This window comes from Myotis daubentonii, chromosome 8, assembly GCF_963259705.1.
Source record: "Myotis daubentonii chromosome 8, mMyoDau2.1, whole genome shotgun sequence".
In the NCBI taxonomy this organism is placed as follows: Eukaryota; Metazoa; Chordata; class Mammalia; order Chiroptera; family Vespertilionidae; genus Myotis; species Myotis daubentonii.
Window position 1 is genome coordinate 63,199,896 of NC_081847.1, and position 17,587 is coordinate 63,217,482.

Sequence of the window (17,587 nt, forward strand, 5' to 3'; positions counted from 1 at the left end):
TTATGGATTTTTTAAATTGCAAATTAACCTTAAAAGTGAGTGCAAAGAGAAACAAGTGATTCCAATAGTATTTCAATTGAATATCATGAGAACTAATGCAAGTAACTTATGAACACAGTACTTGACTATGATGTACCCTCCGTCTAAAGAAGAAAAAATGCAAACAAACCTTGACTTCTTATTAATGTTTATCCTTTGTAATGTCCATTCTTGTGAAACTATTTGTATTTTACGATTGAGCAAATGAGGTAATTGCAGTGCAAAATGAATAGTTATTATCAACACATGGACTGTTTGCAACATAGAACTACAGTTACTGATCTATAATTGTGTCAATTATTAAATATATAATTTTAACTATTGTAAATTTTGATACTGAACTATTCATGTGTAGGTATATAGTCTTTTTAATTTATTATTTATAGTTGTTTGGTCATAGCTTAAAGGAAAACAGTAATATTTTAAGATGGATAGTAATCTGTATTCTACTTTGAGTACTCTAACTTTGATTTTTATTTGGTTTATTTTTCTAATGCTTGAAGATCCCAGGGCTTCTAACTCTGAGAACTAAAATGTATGATGCGTGGAATGTAACTTGAGATGATAAAATGAAAGCATCTTTTTAAAGGAGGGTAATGAAAAAATACTTTTGATTTATAAATGCAAGGTTAATTGCCCTGTTGTGTGTGTGTGGTGCTTTGTGTTTTGATGGGCGTTTGATCACTCTGATGATCTTTTCCCCTCTGTGCAGGTGTAATGGATAGGTAACAGAGAAGCCCTCTGCACTGTATCAGGGAGGCAGAATGACCGAGTGCTTCCTGCCCCCGACCAGCAGCCCCAGTGAACATCGCAGGGTGGAGCATGGCAGTGGTCTTACCAGAACCCCCAGCTCTGAGGAAATCAGCCCTACTAAATTTCCTGGATTGTACCGCACTGGTGAGCCCTCGCCTCCCCATGACAGCCTCCATGAGCCTCCTGATATAGTGTCTGATGATGAAAAAGACTATGGGAAGAAAAAAGGAAAATTTAAGAAAAAAGAAAAAAGGAGTAAGTGCCATTTTTCTCTGTTTTTGATATATTTTAGATAAATGTCTACTCCAGTTATATGTACCTGGTGTCTTCTGGAAATATATCCAAAAACTTCTGTTTGACATTTATTGTTCTTTATTTTTCAAGGTCTCAATTTTTGTATACTAGAGTTATATTTTAGGGTCTTTCTCAAAGAATGCTGAATTTCCAGGAATGGTAAAGTTTTCTCGTAGAAGTATCTTAAAGTGGTCATTTTAATTAATGTATAAAAAGTACATATTGGAATTTTGCCCTTATAGAATTTTACTTTTTGGCTAAGTTGTGTAGGCAATGGGGGTACACATTATTGGAATTATGACAAAGCTATTAATTTGTTTTAAGTAAATGCCATGATGCATTTGTTTATAGTCACTATTTGGTAGGAAGGATGAATTGTTTAAGCATATATCTTTAGTACATTAAAAGCAAATCAAGTGAGTTTTTAAGTATTGCTTTGAGTTTCACAGTATTTTTCAGTTAATTTATTTTTGAGGCATAACATTCAGATAGAAGGCATAGATTGTGTACAACTTGATGAGTTATCACAGAACGGACACTCCTGTGCAGCTACCACAGGATCTGAAATGGAACATTATGAGCACCCTAGACATTCCCTTTACTGCCCTGCACCGGGGCTCTCCCACCATCCCGAAGGCACTCTTCTTTCAGCGTAGCTTGGTGCTGCCTGGTTTTGTACTTATGTAAAGGGAAGCAGATTTCCTTTTGTGTCTAGTTTCTGTTGCCCAATGTTATGTTTGTTAGATTCACCTGTGTTATTTCATGTGGCAGTAATTTGTTCATTTTTTATTGATGAATTTTGTTCCATTGTGTTATATACTAGAAATACTAGAATTTATCCATTCTGTTACTGGTCATTTGGATTATTTTCAGTGTGTGACTGTCACTAATTGTGCTTCTATAAACATCACTGTACATGGTTATGTATTTCTGTTGTGTACATGCCTGGGAATGGGATTGCTCACTCACAGGCATGCTTATTACAGGTAGATCCTGTAAAACAGTTTTCCACAGTGGTTTATCAGTTTACATTCCCACCATCAGCGTCCGAGAACTGAAGTTGCTGTGCATCATAGTTATGACCTTAAGATTTTTGTCATTCTGGTTGGTGTGGGGTTTGTGATATTTTAATTAGAAGGGTATTTATGAAAAACTTGAATCTTTTAAATAAAATAGCTAGTAAAGTAGCTAGTAAAGTATCTAAAAAGAAGAATAGGAGAGTTATAGGTATTAAAAAACAAAACAAAACTAGGATAACTGATATGATATAAAGTAATTGTCAATGTGTGTAAACTAGGGCTTCTGATGCAGGGAAGTGGGCTGATGGATTCGGCCACCATCTGGAGATTAGGGAGTTTCCTGATTTTGTCCTCCACCCAAATGAGACTTCAGTCTCTGATGCAGCCTTCAGAAGGAACTAAACAGTGACGGGAGAGCAAAGTTTGATAGAGGACTGACTGGAGCATCTAAATAGCAGTACAGTTCCTGTCATGGTTTGAACTTGACTCAATACAGGGACCAAATATGAGAAAAATCTAAGCTAAATAGAGTAAATTCAGATGACAAAAGAATGCTCTATTTTATAGGATTCTTTTCCTTAGCCTTCTGTGTAGAACTTTCTGGTGTATTTGTAATACTAAAATTCCACTTAAACACATACAATAAAACCATTTTTCACCACCTGCTAGTCAAGAATAACTAGCTCTCTCCGTGTTGCCCTCTTGTGGTCAGGAAATGTCATTGCAGCATCTCATTTTAGGTGAGAGGAAACCCATTTTTGTTAGGAGTGAGTACCCAGGAGGGATTGGCCATGATGTGAAAAGGTAGGTAGCTAGTGCCAGGTGGATTTTTTTTGTCCTGTATTTAAAAAGCACATGAACAGTTTGACATTAAACAAACATATAAGTTATACTCCCTGCATTTCTTTGGCAGCTGAAGGCTATGCTGCCTTTCAGGAGGATAGCTCTGGAGATGAAGCTGAAAGTCCTTCCAAAATGAAGAGATCCAAGGGAATCCATGTTTTCAAGAAGCCCAGCTTTTCTAAAAAGAAAGAGAAGGATTTTAAAATAAAAGAGAAACCCAAAGAGGAAAAACATAAAGAAGAAAAGCACAAAGAAGAAAAACATAAGGAGAAGAAGTCGAAAGACTTGACAGCAGCTGATGTTGTTAAACAATGGAAGGAAAAGAAGAAAAAGAAGAAGCCAATTCAGGAGCCAGAGGTGCCTCAGATTGATGTTCCAAATCTTAAACCCATTTTTGGAATTCCTTTGGCTGATGCAGCAGAGAGGACCATGATGTATGATGGCATTCGACTGCCGGCAGTTTTCCGTGAATGTGTAGATTATGTAGAGAAGTATGGCATGAAGTGTGAAGGCATCTACAGAGTTTCAGGTATTGGGGACACATTGGTGGTTTTTAAAAATTAGCTTCATTTTCTTTTTTTTATTTGTATCTTTTTAAATATATTTTATTGATATTTTACAGAGAGGAAGGGAGAGGGACAGAGAGTTAGAAACATCGATGAGAGAAAAATCGATCAGCTGCCTCCTGCACACACCCCACTGGGGATGTGCCCGCAACCAAGGTACATGCCCTTGACCGGAATCGAACCTGGGACCTTTCAGTCCACAGGCCGACGCTCTCTCCACTGAGCCAAACCGGTTACGGCTGTTTGTATCTTTTTTAAAAATTAAATTTATTGGGGTGACATTGGTTAATAAAAGCATATAGGTTTCAAGTGTACAATTCTGTGATATGTCATCTGTGTATTGCATCCATTTTTTCAAAGGAAGGACAAATATTAACTTGTGAGGAAAATTGTGACATGAGTCCTAAGACATTCATTTCCTTAATTCTTCCATTTGAGAAAAAATCCCTCACAGTGTGTGTGTGTGTGTGTGTGTGTGTGTGTGTGTGTGTGTGTGGTGTATTTTGGCAGTTTGATTTTTTTATGATTCTCCTTTTCATTAGGAGGATTTACACACATGAGTTGATTATAGCTTGTAGCAGCCAGGATTGAGTTAGTAATACACATTTAGAATATATAAAAAAATTAGACTTATTTTTCCCATTTAATTGGTTCATACACATTTCTAGAAGGTAGATTTGATATTTAAGTTTTATTGAAAAAGTGCAGGCATTTTTTTAAATTGGGGAAACCCTTTACATGATCTCAAAGATAATATACCATTTAAGAGTACTACTTTATAGAAAAAAAAACATTAAAAATTGAATACGACTTATTTATAACTCCTTAGCAACATAAAAATAAGCATTTAAATAAGTTTAAAATCTTGACTTTTAAGAATAATTTATGATGAATTGATTTTTAAAGAATTAAACAGTATTAAAACAAGCTGCTTCTCTCACATGGTTTTGGTAGGCATGAAAAAACTTTGGTTTTGGTGAAAGTTTCTCTGAAGAGTTTCTATAGCTTTGTTCAAAAAATTATTTTGTCTTTTCTCTTTACTTATTTTTGATGTCTGTGTTCTTTTGGGGAGACAAAGTTGCAGAACCCTTCATTTGTATATCAAAGCATTCAAATTGAGCCATTCCCATGGACTCTTGGAGGTCGAGCTCCTGCTCTGATCAATTTGTTATTTACCTTTTTAAGCTCTGGTAGTATGCTGCATTCAGCACACTGTACTACAGTTTAAGGCTGTGACTTTTTGTTTTTTGTTTTAATGCTAATATTGTTTTCTGCTGGAGATTTCTGATTCTCACTTATTCATATATAAGTTCCAGTTTTAAAATTTAAAATACATTAATATTTTGTATGTGCTCTTTCTCTACCTGGAATACTTTATTTGAATTGTCCAATTTTTAAAAGGAAAATATTTAAGAAAATAGGGATTATTTTCTAACTTTTCTGCCTCAAAATAAAGGTTATACAAAAATGAGATTCATAATACTTTCATCTTTGGAGTGACTGATTTTATTTTATCAGTGCTAGATAACGTACACATTGATTATCATGCCATAAAAGGTTTTCACATAAAATAAGGAATGCCAAAGCCCAGATGTCAGTGCTATAAGTTAAAATGCTGTTTAGACTAGATGACATTTTAGTATTCACATTTGCCATTACAGTTGCTCAGCCTTAAGTTGTTGTTGTTTCAAATAATTAGCCTAAAGTCTTAAGTATTAAAAAACAACAGAAAGCTACTTTGTATTCTTATGAGCAGTCACTGTCACGTTACTTAAATACAAATTGGATTTAAGACTTAAAAAACTTATGTAATGTTCGAAAAACATTCGTTTTCTGTGTCAGTGTTTCTTTCAGTCTAGTAAGAAAAGCAAAACCCAAATTTTAGAAACCCAAATTTTACCTTTTTTTTGTTCCAGATTAAGAAAATAAGTAAAGAATTAAAACTTAAAAATAAAAATTAGGTGGGGATTATTTAATGGAGAATAATTTTCAAAGAGTTTGTTTTGATAGTGAACTCACTGTTTGCATTTTACTTATAAAAATTGGAACATGCTTATATATACTGAGTTGTCATTTTATGTTGTCAGTCTTGTGACTATTTAGAAAAAGCAATTGGCTGCCCATGTAGAGCAAGACTTTATGCTTAGATTGTAGTTTAGTTTTTGCCTGAATTTTTGCCTACTTATCTTTAACTTTCAAAATAATATTTTCCTGAGTTGATTGGCATATTTGTTTAAAATGTCCGTGATTGCTATGACTCTTTTTCTGAATATTGAGTTTCTGTTATCATTTAACTTTTGGTAGAATTCACCCTCCAATTATAGTCTTCCCTATTATCTTGTTTACAGAGGAATTGTGTGAACCTTGTATAGATAAATACTTCATAATTAGAGATTTGTCATTGTCAGATTGGCTTTTCTTGTATGTCGCCCCAAGGGGTGGGCACAAGGGTAAATAAAGCTGTTTGATTTTTCTTCTTCTCGATATTCTCTTTTTCTCTGAATTTGAATGTTTTAAGGAATTAAATCAAAGGTGGATGAGCTGAAAGCAGCCTATGACAGAGAGGAGTCTCCAAATCTGGAAGAGTATGAGCCTAACACTGTAGCCAGTTTGCTGAAGCAGTATTTGCGAGACCTTCCGGAAAATCTGCTTACCAAAGAGCTTATGCCTCGCTTTGAAGAGGCTTGTGGGCGGAGCACAGAGAGTGAGAAAGTGCAGGAATTCCAACGCTTACTGAAAGAACTGCCAGAATGTAACTTTCTTCTGATTTCCTGGCTGATCGTGCACATGGACCATGTTATCGCAAAAGAACTGGAAACGAAAATGAATATACAGAACATTTCTATAGTGCTCAGCCCAACTGTTCAGGTACATGCGCCATGGGGGTGGGGGGGAACATTTTCATTGCTGAGTTGCATACAAGCAATTAACCAGCAAAAGTAGATAATGGTTTAGCCTGAATATTATTTTTTTCTTTCACAATGTGGACAATGTCAACACAGAGGATGATGAATGTATTTTCCCATTCGCTTGTAGCTATGTAATATGAATATTGTAGTCTTTGGTGTGGGTTTATAAACCAGTTCCTGATAATAGTGGTCTCTCATTAGAAGAGGAACCCATGCTACCTGCAATTACAGAGTTCATCCATAGAATTTCAACTATTTCTGCAAATAGTGTTATTGCTTAATTATATCACACACACATATCAGACTCATGCACAAAAGGATCTAGCATTTGCTTAGTTAGGGATTTAAGCTGAGGATTCCATTCATAAAGATAGGTCCTAGAGAAGCATTTCATAGAATCTTAATCTGAGAAGATTTCAGGGAATTGGGTAATGTGTTAATTGGTATCTCTTTATAACAAAAATATTTGGCCTTTTATTGCTGCTCACTTGGTGCTGGCATAGAGGATGTGTTTTCCTTTAATTAGATTTATTGACATTTTACTCAGGTCAAATACAAATGACAAAAAATCCGATAATGTTTATATTTTTTATTTTAAGCCTTTTGGGCCAATATACTGTATTATTATTAGTCATTGTCTAAGTACACTGTATAAGAGTGTATTTCCTTTTACTAAAGATTCTTTTATTGCTCATTGATTATACTTTGGAAGCAAAATGTTTCTCAAATTTCAATGTTATTCTTAGAATTTCAGAATTTGGTAAATATTACATTGTTATTTAATATTACTATAATAAGGATGATAGTATCATAGAAGATTCAAGTGTGCTGTAGGAGTAAGTTTTAGGTAGAAAGTAATTTCTTACTAGCTTTTCAGCCAACCTCATGTCCTGATCTAGCATATGAAACATCATATTTAAAAACCGGCCATGCAAATGTGCCCAGATGATATTGTTTCTGGAGGTCTCAGACTCTCAGTCCAGCTTTACAACTGCAAGTGCTCTTACTTTCTTCATATTCTTCAATAGATCCAGATGTTTGTGTTAAAAGGTCTCAAAATAACATAAGAAAGAAGGTAAGATTTTTAAAAAATCAGTTAATATTATAGTGCTAAGAAGAAATAAATCGGTTATCAGCTTCTGTATCCTTTTCTTTCCAGTTCCTTATGGTGATTAAGTACAGACTTAAGTCATATTTTTTCCATTCTCTTCTTTAAATTGTCTGCTAATTAGCAAAGCATGTCTAGTCACTATCGAGGAGAATTTTCATTCTTGTGTCCAGGATTAAAGGATGCACATGCAATAAATACAAATTAAATGAAACAAAACAATGTTAATAGTGTTCTTGCAATCCTTTTCTTTCTTTCCCCCCCCCCCCCTTAGATTAGCAATCGTGTCCTGTATGTGTTTTTCACACATGTGCAAGAGCTCTTTGGAAATGTGATACTAAAGCAAGTGACAAAACCTCTTCGCTGGTCTAACATGGCCACTATGCCCACACTGCCAGAGACCCAGGAGAGCATCAAGGAGGAGATCAGAAGACAGGTGTGTGAGCTCAGCCTGTGCGTTAGCCCTGAAAGAGCCTACCTTTGCTCTGACAGTTTTGGAGGCTGATGATGATGATAATGATGAAGAAGATGAACTGTTGTTCATAGAGTACTTTTTAAAGTATGTCTGAAGCTATGTTAGGCACATGTTATGGAGATAAGTCAATATCATGGAGAGAGCACAGGTTTTGAAATAAAAAACCTGGCTTTAAATTCTTCCTCTGCTTCAATTAACTGATGGATTTTAGGCAAATCGCTTAACCTTTTTAAGCTTCAGTTACCTCATTTTAAAATGGGGCCTCTCATAATTTGATGTGAAGATTACAATAAATGAAATAATGCATTAAAGACGCTCAGCATGGTTCTGGGAATGTCTTAGTCTAAAAATGTTAGCTTATCTAGATAAGATTGCTGTTATTGACCATATATTAAATATAAGAATACTGACAGCTATACTAATAAAAGGGTAATATGCTAATTAGGGCAGATGTCTTCCGGATAACCTTCCAAACGTCCTTTTGGACAAAGCTGCAGCGGCTGTGAGGGCTGAGGCGCGGCTGTGAAGGGCCCAGGCTCAGGTTGGCAATGGCAGCAGCAGTGGGTAATGGGGGCAGTGCCTTCCCCTGATCCTCCAGGTCATCTCCTGCAGAGGGAGGCCAGACTGCAGCTTAGGGAGGGGGCTGAGGCAGAGGCGGTTAGGGGCGATCAGGCCAGCAGGGGGGCAAGGTAGGAGCGATCAGGCTGGCAGGGGGGCAAGGTAGGGGCGATCAGGCTGGCAGGGGGGCAAGGTAGGGGGAATCAGGCCAGCAGAGGGGCAAGTTAGGGGCGATCAGGCCGGCAGGCAGAGGCAGTTAGCCTAAACCGGCAGTTGGGCATCTCCTGAGGGGTCCCAGATTGGAGAGGGTGCAGGCCGGGCTGAGGGACCTCTCCACACACCCCGTACACAAATTTTGTGCACTGGGCCTCTAGTTATAAATAACTTACTCTGTGTCACATGGTTACTAAGCTATAGAACCAGGACTTGACCCCATATCCTGTGCTTTTCCACTTGCTACTTTGATAGAAGAAAACAGCGCCATTTGGTTATATGTGTTTGCTTGGCAAGCTAAGAAACTCAGGACCAAATAAGAAACTTACATTTTATTATTATTACATCTTTTATTTGCATACACATTATCAAATCCTTGCTTCTTCCGTTCCATTGGCTCTGAGCTCCCTCATTTTTTAGTAGTTGATGATGTGTTGGGGGAAGGAATGTAAATAAACTACTATCGAGCTAATGTAAATAATGAGAACCCAATGCCTTGGCAAAACAAAGAAGAATGATTTTTTAGTCATATCCTTAAAAAATAATTTGTGCTGCTACTTCATTCCTTTAATGATTAAAAAATAGTGGAGCCCTGGCCCAGTAGCATCGTCCTGTATACCAAAAAGGTTGCAGGTTCAATCTTCAGTCAGGGCACACAGCTAGGTTGTGGGTTGGACCTCCCCCCTGTCAGGGCACCCACAGGAGGCAACCGATCAATGTTTCTCTCTTACATTGATGTTTCTCTCTTTCTCCCTTCCCCTCTCTCAAATCAGTAAACATCCCCTCAGGTGAGAATTTAAAAAAGAGAGAAAAGAAAAAACAGTTGATTCTACATCTTTAGAAATTGCATGGTTTTATTTTAAGGTGATAGGATGTGAATGATCAGAAGTGTGTGATTTATTGTTTTCTAGGAGTTTCTTTTGAATTGTTTACATCGAGATCTGCAGGGTGGGATAAAGGATTTATCTAAAGAAGAAAGATTATGGGAAGTACAAAGAATTTTGACAGCCCTCAAAAGAAAACTCAGAGAAGCTAAAAGACAAGTGAGTACATTTATTATTTTTGGTACATTATGTTTATAATAAAATATCAAAAGAATGTGCTAGGATCTTTCATATACTCTTTTAAGTTATTTTTTAAAAAAATACAATATACACACTTTTCTTGAAGCGAAGGTCCTGATGGGAAATTTATTTGTTTAGAAGTTCCCAGTTTTAAATTGCAGATTCTTCAGCTTGGCATCAGAGAAATGTTTCATTTGAACAAATTATTTTACTAAAAGATGTTTTGTCATTTCCTGGTTGGTTGTACCTATGAAGGGAGCTTCCTAAGCATGAGAAGCAGTTGGAGAGTGATACTTTTCACTGGGGAATTTGAGTCAGATATTTGGAAACACATGGAGGTACTAAGGATCAGGAGGTATTTTCTTTACCTAGGAATAGGAAGAGTGGCATGTGACTCCTGATAAGTGTGGGTACGTGAGTCAGACTTTGGATCCCCCCTGTAGTTTAGTGTATGTTGCTTGGCTCTGGGACTGAGTTTCCTAGCCACACCAAGGCTGAGTCGAAATTTCTCCACCATCTTACAACCCACATGCCAATTCAATGGAAGGATCCAAATAACACTACCAAGGAACATTAGCATTTTTCAGACTGGGAGAGCATGATTGCTGGTGGGTTGCCATTGTGGTTGTGCCAAAAGACAAAAGACAACCCAAGGACTTTTATTGCTTTGAGGCTAGAGATTTACATTTATGTGGAGGATAGCTTTGTCAGAAAAGAAACCCAATATCACATGTGGAATCTAAAGAACAAAATAAATGAACAAACAAAACAGAAACAGACTCATAGATGTAGAGAACAAACTGATGGTTGCCAGAAGGGAGGAGGTTGGGGGACTGGGTGAAAAAGGTGAAGGAATTAAGAAGTACAAATTGGCAGTTACATAGGAGTCATGGGGATGTATAGTATAGGGAATATAATCAGTAATATTGTAATGACTGTGTATGCTGCCAAGTGGGTACTTGAATTATCGGGGGATCACTTTGTAAATTATATAATCGTGTAATAACTATGCTGTACACCTGGAACTAATATGAAATAGTATTGAAAGTAAACTGTGATTGAAAAAGAGAAACATTCATGAATATTTTTACACATGAACCCCAGGACTAGCCGAAGCCCTCTGTGTATTTCTCTTCCTTCTTTTCTCCTGTTTACCAGATTATCTTATTTTTATTTTGCTTCCTATGCCTATTTTTATTGTTGTTATTCCCCTCATGATTCAACCTGGAATCAGGTTTTAGATGACCAGCCAATCCTCATGGTTGCAGTTGTTAACCAGGTAGCATTGTCCATGTCTTTAAATGAAGGGCCTCTGACTTAGAATAGAACTAATGTAGGTTTGGCTTTTATTTCTCTTGCTTCTACATATTTCTTGGATAAAGGAATCATGATTTAAACCAGAGTCAATGATAGAAAGGAATGGATTACCATTATCAGTTTTTCTTGATGCTAACTTACCATGCCTGCTCATTAATACACAAAATACTCAAAGATTCTATCAAGTGTTTTTCAACTTTAAGGAATAAATGACTTAAAGATAAAAGTAAATAATCCTATATAATAAAAGGGTAATATGCAAATTGACCCTAACAGACCGATCTGGTAACGGCCGCTCGCTATGACATACACTGACCACCTGGGGCAGATGCTCAACACAGGAGCTGCCCCCTGTTGGTCAGTGCGCTCCCACGGGGAGCTCTGCTGAGCCACAAGTTGGGCTGACAGCTGCGAGCACAGGGCTCCCAGGCTGCCAGAGGGATGTCTGACTGCCAGCTTAGGCCTGATCCCCCCAGGGGAGCTGGCCTAAGCTGGCAGGTGGACATCCCCCAAGGGCTCCTGGGCTATGAGAGGGCACAGGCTCGGCTAAGGGACCCCTCTGAGTGCATGAATTTTCATGCACTGAGCCTCTAGTTCATTATATTAACGGATTAAAAATAAGAAAAACCACAAAATCACATCAACAGAACAGAAAACCATTTGACAAAATCCAACACTTACTCATGGTAAAAAAAAAAAAAACACACAAAAAAAACCTCTCAGCAAACAACTTTCTTAACCTGATAAAAGGTGCATCTGTGAAAAATTCCATGACTAATGTGCTTAATAGTAAAACTCTAAATGCTTTCTCCTAAAATTGGGTGTATAAGGCAAGGATTTCTGCTCTGACCACTTGTACTCAACATCATACTGGAGGTTTGTTCAGGCCAGTGCAACAAAGCAAGAAAAAATAAAAAAGGATACAGATTGGAGAGAACTAAGTCTATGTATATGACATGATCACCTATCTATAAAATCCTAAGGAATCTATAAAAAACTAATAAGTGAGGCCCTGGCCTGGTAGCTCAGTGAGTTTTAGAGTGTCATCCCAATACACCAAGATTGTGGGTTCAGTCCCTGGTCGGGGCACATACAAGATTCAACCAAAGAATGCATAAGTAAGTGGAACAACAAATCAGTGTTTCTCTCTCCTCACCCTTCCTCTCAAAAATCAATCAATAAAACCCCCCAAAAACTAACAAGTGAATTTAGCAAAAGTTTTAGGATATAAGCAAAGTTGTAGGATATAAGATCAGATATACAACAGCCTATTGTATTTCTGTATATTAGCAGTGGACAATTAGATATTGAACCTAAATAGAAAAAAGTTCTAAATAACATAGAGCCCGTATATCTCAATATTGTTAAGATGTTGGTTTTCTCAAGTTGATCTGTGGATTCAATAAAAATCTAAACAGGTGGCTTTGTAGAAATTAACAAGTTCTTCTAAAATGTATATGGAAATACAAAAGACCTAGAGTAGCCTAAACAAAAACATTAGAGGACTTGCACTACCTGATTTTAAGACTTACTATGAAGCTACAGTAATCAAGGATAGACATATAGAATAGAATGTCATAAACAGACCCACACATATAAGGGCAATTAATTTTCAACAAAGATGACAATGCAGTGGGAGAAAAATTTTCTCTTCAAGAATTGGTGCTGAAACAATTGTATCTTTATATGCAAAAGAAGAACCTCTCATTAAAAACTAGAGGCCTGGTGCATGAAAATTTGTGCACGGGGGTGGGGAGGGTCCCTCAGCCAGGCCTGCCCCCCTCACAGCCCAGGAGCACTCAGAGGATGACCTACTGACAACTTAGGCCCGGAGGCTCCCTCTGTGGAAAGCCACTGGGTGATCAGGGGAAGGCACAGCCCCCATCACCCTGCTGCTGCTGCCACTGCTGGCCCTCGATCCTTGCCACTGGTGGGTGGGGGGCGACCTGGACCAGGCCAGCTGGAGGAGGGCCTGTGGGAGGTTGAGGCACAGCAGGTCACACCCTGTCCAGCCTCTGTAGAGGCGTGGCACTGGGACCGGCCTGAGCCGCGCCTCTGCGGCTGCCTCTGTGGCAGGGGCAGCACTGGAACCGGGATCACACAGCCCCTTCTCCCACTGCCTCTGCAGAAGGGACCGTGACGCTGGTCCAGCCTGCGCAGAGGACTCTCCTGCGCCAACTCTGAGAAATTAGCTGTGTCCCCACCTTCTCGTACGGCCCCACCCTCTCATGCGGCACCGGGCTCTCCCACGACCTCTGTGAAAGGGGCCACGGTGCGCTGCTGCCTCCTGCACTGCTGGCCCTCGGCCCTCGCAGCTGCTGTGGCTTTGTCTGGAAGAATGTCTGGTCTAATTAGCATATTACCCTTTTATTAGTATAGATCAGTGATGGCGAACCTATGACACGCGTGTCAGAGGTGACATGTGAACTCATTTTTTTGGTTGAGTTTTCTTTGTTAAATGGCATTTAAATATATAAAATAAATATCAAAAATATAAATCTTTTATTTTACTATGGTTGCAAATATCAAAAAATTTCTATATGTGACACGGTACCAGAGTTAAGTTAGGGTTTTTCAAAATGCTGACACGCTGAGCACAAAAGGTTCACCATCACTGGTATAGATGAATCATACACTAAGACAGCGGTTCTCAACCTGTGGGTCGCAACCCCTTTGGCAGCTGAACGACCCTTTCACAGGGGTCGCCTAAGACCATCCTGCATATCAGATATTTACATTGCGGTTCATAACAGTAACAACATTACAGTTATGAAATAGCAACGAAAATAATTTTATGGTTGGGTCACAACATGAGGAACTATATTTAAAGGACCAGAAAGTTGAGAACCACTGCACTAAGATCTAAAGAAAACTTCTAGGAGAAAACACAGATCTACTGACTTGCTTAGGTAGTGGTTTGTTAAATAGGACTCTAAAAGAAAAATTTGATAAATTACATTTCACCAAAATTTGAAAACTTCTAAAGACACTGTTAAGAAAGTGAATATACAAGCCAGAAGCTGTGTCAAAATGTTTGCCAAAAACACATATCTGATAGAGGACTTGAACAAAAATCTATTTTAAAAAACCCTCTTACAACTAAATAGGAAGACAAAACAGTTCATTTTTTTAAGATTTTATTTTTCTAGAGTAGTTTTAGGTTCACAGCAAAATGTGAGGAAGGTACAGAGAGTTTGCATATATTCCCTCCCAACACACATGTGTAGCCTCTGCCATGATCAGTATCCCTCACCAGAGTGGTGTATTTATTACATTAACAATTCAATTTTATATAGGCAAAAATTTGAATAGGCAGTTCACCAAAGATGATATACAGATGGCAAATAAGCATGTGCAAAGATGTTCAACATCGTTGGTTATTAAGGAAATAGAACTTAAAACCACAATGACATAACACTACACAACAACCAGAACGGCTAAAATAAAAAAACCAAGTGTTGACAAGAATGTGGAGCAACTGATACTCATATTGCTCTTGATAGTACAAAAATAGTACAGTAATTTTGGAAAACAGTTTGGCAGTTTCTTAGAGTTAAATGTATGATTGTCATATAACCCAGCAATCCCACTTCTGGTTATTTAAGAAAGCATGTACCCACACAGAGCTTTTACAAAATGTTCATGACAGTTCTAGTTATAATCGGTCAAAACTAGGAAGGACCCGGATGTCCATCAGCTGGTGAATGGATAAACAAATTGGGGTACATTCACATCATGGCATATTATTCAGCAAACTCCTGATACAAACAACAAAATAGAATTGTTAAAAACATTATGCCAGCTCTCTTTCGTACCGGCGCCGAGCCATGGGTATCTCTCGGGACAACTGGCACAAGCGCCGCAAGACGGGGGGCAAGAGGAAGCCCTGCCACAAGAAGCGGAAATATGAGCTGGGACGCCCTGCCGCCAGCGCTAAGATTGGACCCCGCGGCATACACACCGTCCGCGTGCGCGGCGGCGACCAGAAGTACCGGGCCCTGAGGCTGGACGTGGGCAACTTCTCCTGGGCCCCGAGTGTTGTACGCGCAAAACGAGGATTATTGATGTCTACAACGCATCCAACAACGAGCTGGCCCGCACCAAGACCCTAGCGAAGAACTGCATCGTGCTGGTTGACAGCACACCGGACCGACAGTGGTACAGTCCCACTTCGCACTGCCCCTGGGCCGCAGGAAGGGGGCCAAGCTGACTCCTGAAGAGGAAGAGATTTTGAACAAAATACGATCAAAGAAAATTCAGAAGAAATACAATGAGAGGAAAAAGAATGCCAAAATCAGCAGTCTTCTTGAGGAGCAGTTCCAGCAGGGAAGCTGCTTGCATGCATCGCTTCAAGACCAGGCCAGTGCTGCCGAGCAGATGGCTATGTGCTCGAGGGCAAGGAGCTGGAGTTCTATCTGAGGAAAATCAAGGCCCGGAAAGGCAAATAAGTCCTCTTCCCTTCTATCTTAGCCCGTGTAATAAAGGTGTTTATCCTAAAAAACAAAACAAAACAAAAAAAACATTATGCCAAGTGAAAGAAGCCAGATAAAACAGACTACTGATTGATTCAATTTATATGAAACTCAAGAAAAAGCAAAACTATAGCAGTGGGAAGCAGATCAGTGGTTGCCAGGGACAACAGATGGTGGAAGAACCCAAGGGTATTTTGTGTGGTGATAGAACGGTTCTATATTATGATTGTGGTGGTGGTTCCTTGGCTGTATACATTTGTTAAAACTAATTGAATTGTATGCTTAAAATCCCCCACCAAAAAAAGTACCACAGAAGACAATTTGTGTGAAAGGGTTCTGGAAATGGTGAGCACATTAACCAGAATTGCACATTTTCACACTGTAGCCACAGGTTAAGATCCACATGTTATTTTTCAATTAACATTTCCTGTTAACAAATGTCCATTTATCCAGATGGTTCCTCTGACTGTTAATGTTATTTTTTTCAATTCTAGGAAATGAGAAGGAAACGTCTAGAATGGTAATGGTGTGATTTGTTGAATATGTGTTACATATAGGCTGATCAGTTTTGTTTTTTTTCATTTGTATTACTTGTCAGGAGTGTGAAACCAAGATTGCACAAGAGATAGCCAGTCTTTCAAAAGAGGATGTTTCCAAAGAAGAAATGAATGAAAATGAAGAAGTTATAAATATTCTCCTTGCCCAGGTAAGTTAAACTCTTTTTCTCTGTTCTGCAAGCTTCCTTTTTAAAGAAAATTAAAATTGTATATATTTAACGTATACAAAATGATGAGGTGGTAGACACAGTGAGATGGTTATTACAGTCAGGTTAATTAATATTATTGCCTCCTATTGTTAACTTTTTCTTTAGTGATGAGAGTACCTGAAATTTACTCTTAGTACATTTTCAATACTCAACACAGTATTACCCTATATAATAAAAGACTAATAATGCTAAGCGTCCAGTTGTCTGTTCAACCAATCAAAGTGTAATATGCCTGCCGGGGTCCAACCCCAGCGGGTCCAGGGGTCCCCAAAGGCGTGGACGGAGTCGGCGAAGAAGGAAGGACATGGAGACAGTGTTCAGTTGATCAGCATGGTTGGGTTCTCTTGCCTGGTTCTACTGCCAGGTTCTGTAGGTTCTGTCTTCTTGGCTCTGTTCTGAGTTCTGTCTCTCGCTGTCTTCTGAATTCTGTGTTCTAAGTTCTGTGTGTTTCTGTCTTGTTACGACTGTATTTATACCAGTTGATTCAATCCTATCAATCTCTATTACAAAGGTTAGGGCGTTTCTTATCTCCATTCCAGGGAGAAAAGATTATGTAGTTTAAGCATGATTGTTCGTAGTTAAAGGGATTAATTACCCGCCTGGCACTTAGTTGAGGGGTTTTATTCCCTCCCTAACTTCAGGGGAAAATCCCTACCTGGGGATTCAACCTTTCTCGGAGAGGTGACTTTGGTTAAAACACAGCGCCAAGAAGGTGAGCAAACATATTAAGAACCGTATGCCATATATGCCAGGTCCCTTGAAACAGCAAGGATGGACCGGCTCCCGGCATATGCTAAGGCCGCTCACTATGATGTGCACTGACGACCAGGGAGCAGACAGTCGACCGGTCAAACAATCACTGTGATGTGCACTGACCACCAGGGGGCAGATGCTCCAACTGGTAGGTTAGCTTGCTGCTGGGGTCCAGCCGATTGGAACTGAGCGAGGTGGGCCAGACATGCCCTTGAGTCCCTCCCTGGCTGGCCAACCTACTGTGTCATTCCCCGGCCCTGATCATGCACCGGTGGTGTCCCTTGGCCTGGCCTGCACCCTCTCACAATCTGGGACCCCTTGGGAGATGTTGGAGAGCCGGTTTCGGTCTGATCCCGCAGGCCAGGCTGAGGGACCCAACTGGTGCACGAATTCGTGCACCGGCCTCTAGTTAACTGTAGTTATCATATCTGCACATGA

General features: G+C 39.0%; 1 protein-coding gene and 1 pseudogene across 2 annotated transcripts in view; both read left to right on the forward strand.

The window, feature by feature from the left end:
• The window catches only part of RALBP1 (ralA binding protein 1), a 40,191-nt gene that overhangs the window by 12,250 nt on the left and 10,354 nt on the right, over positions 1-17,587 (forward strand). The window contains exons 2-8 of one of the 2 annotated variants that reach the window (XM_059706637.1): positions 543-632; positions 752-1,047; positions 3,019-3,477; positions 6,033-6,382; positions 7,806-7,967; positions 9,689-9,820; positions 16,229-16,336. In XM_059706637.1, the coding sequence (XP_059562620.1) occupies positions 804-1,047; positions 3,019-3,477; positions 6,033-6,382; positions 7,806-7,967; positions 9,689-9,820; positions 16,229-16,336 (1,455 nt within the window). In that variant the 5' untranslated portion in view covers positions 543-632; positions 752-803. The remainder of the gene's footprint in view (positions 1-542; positions 633-751; positions 1,048-3,018; positions 3,478-6,032; positions 6,383-7,805; positions 7,968-9,688; positions 9,821-16,228; positions 16,337-17,587) is intronic. The other variant, XM_059706636.1, reaches the window with a different exon arrangement.
• LOC132239783 (small ribosomal subunit protein eS8-like) lies at positions 14,961-15,678 on the forward strand (annotated as a pseudogene).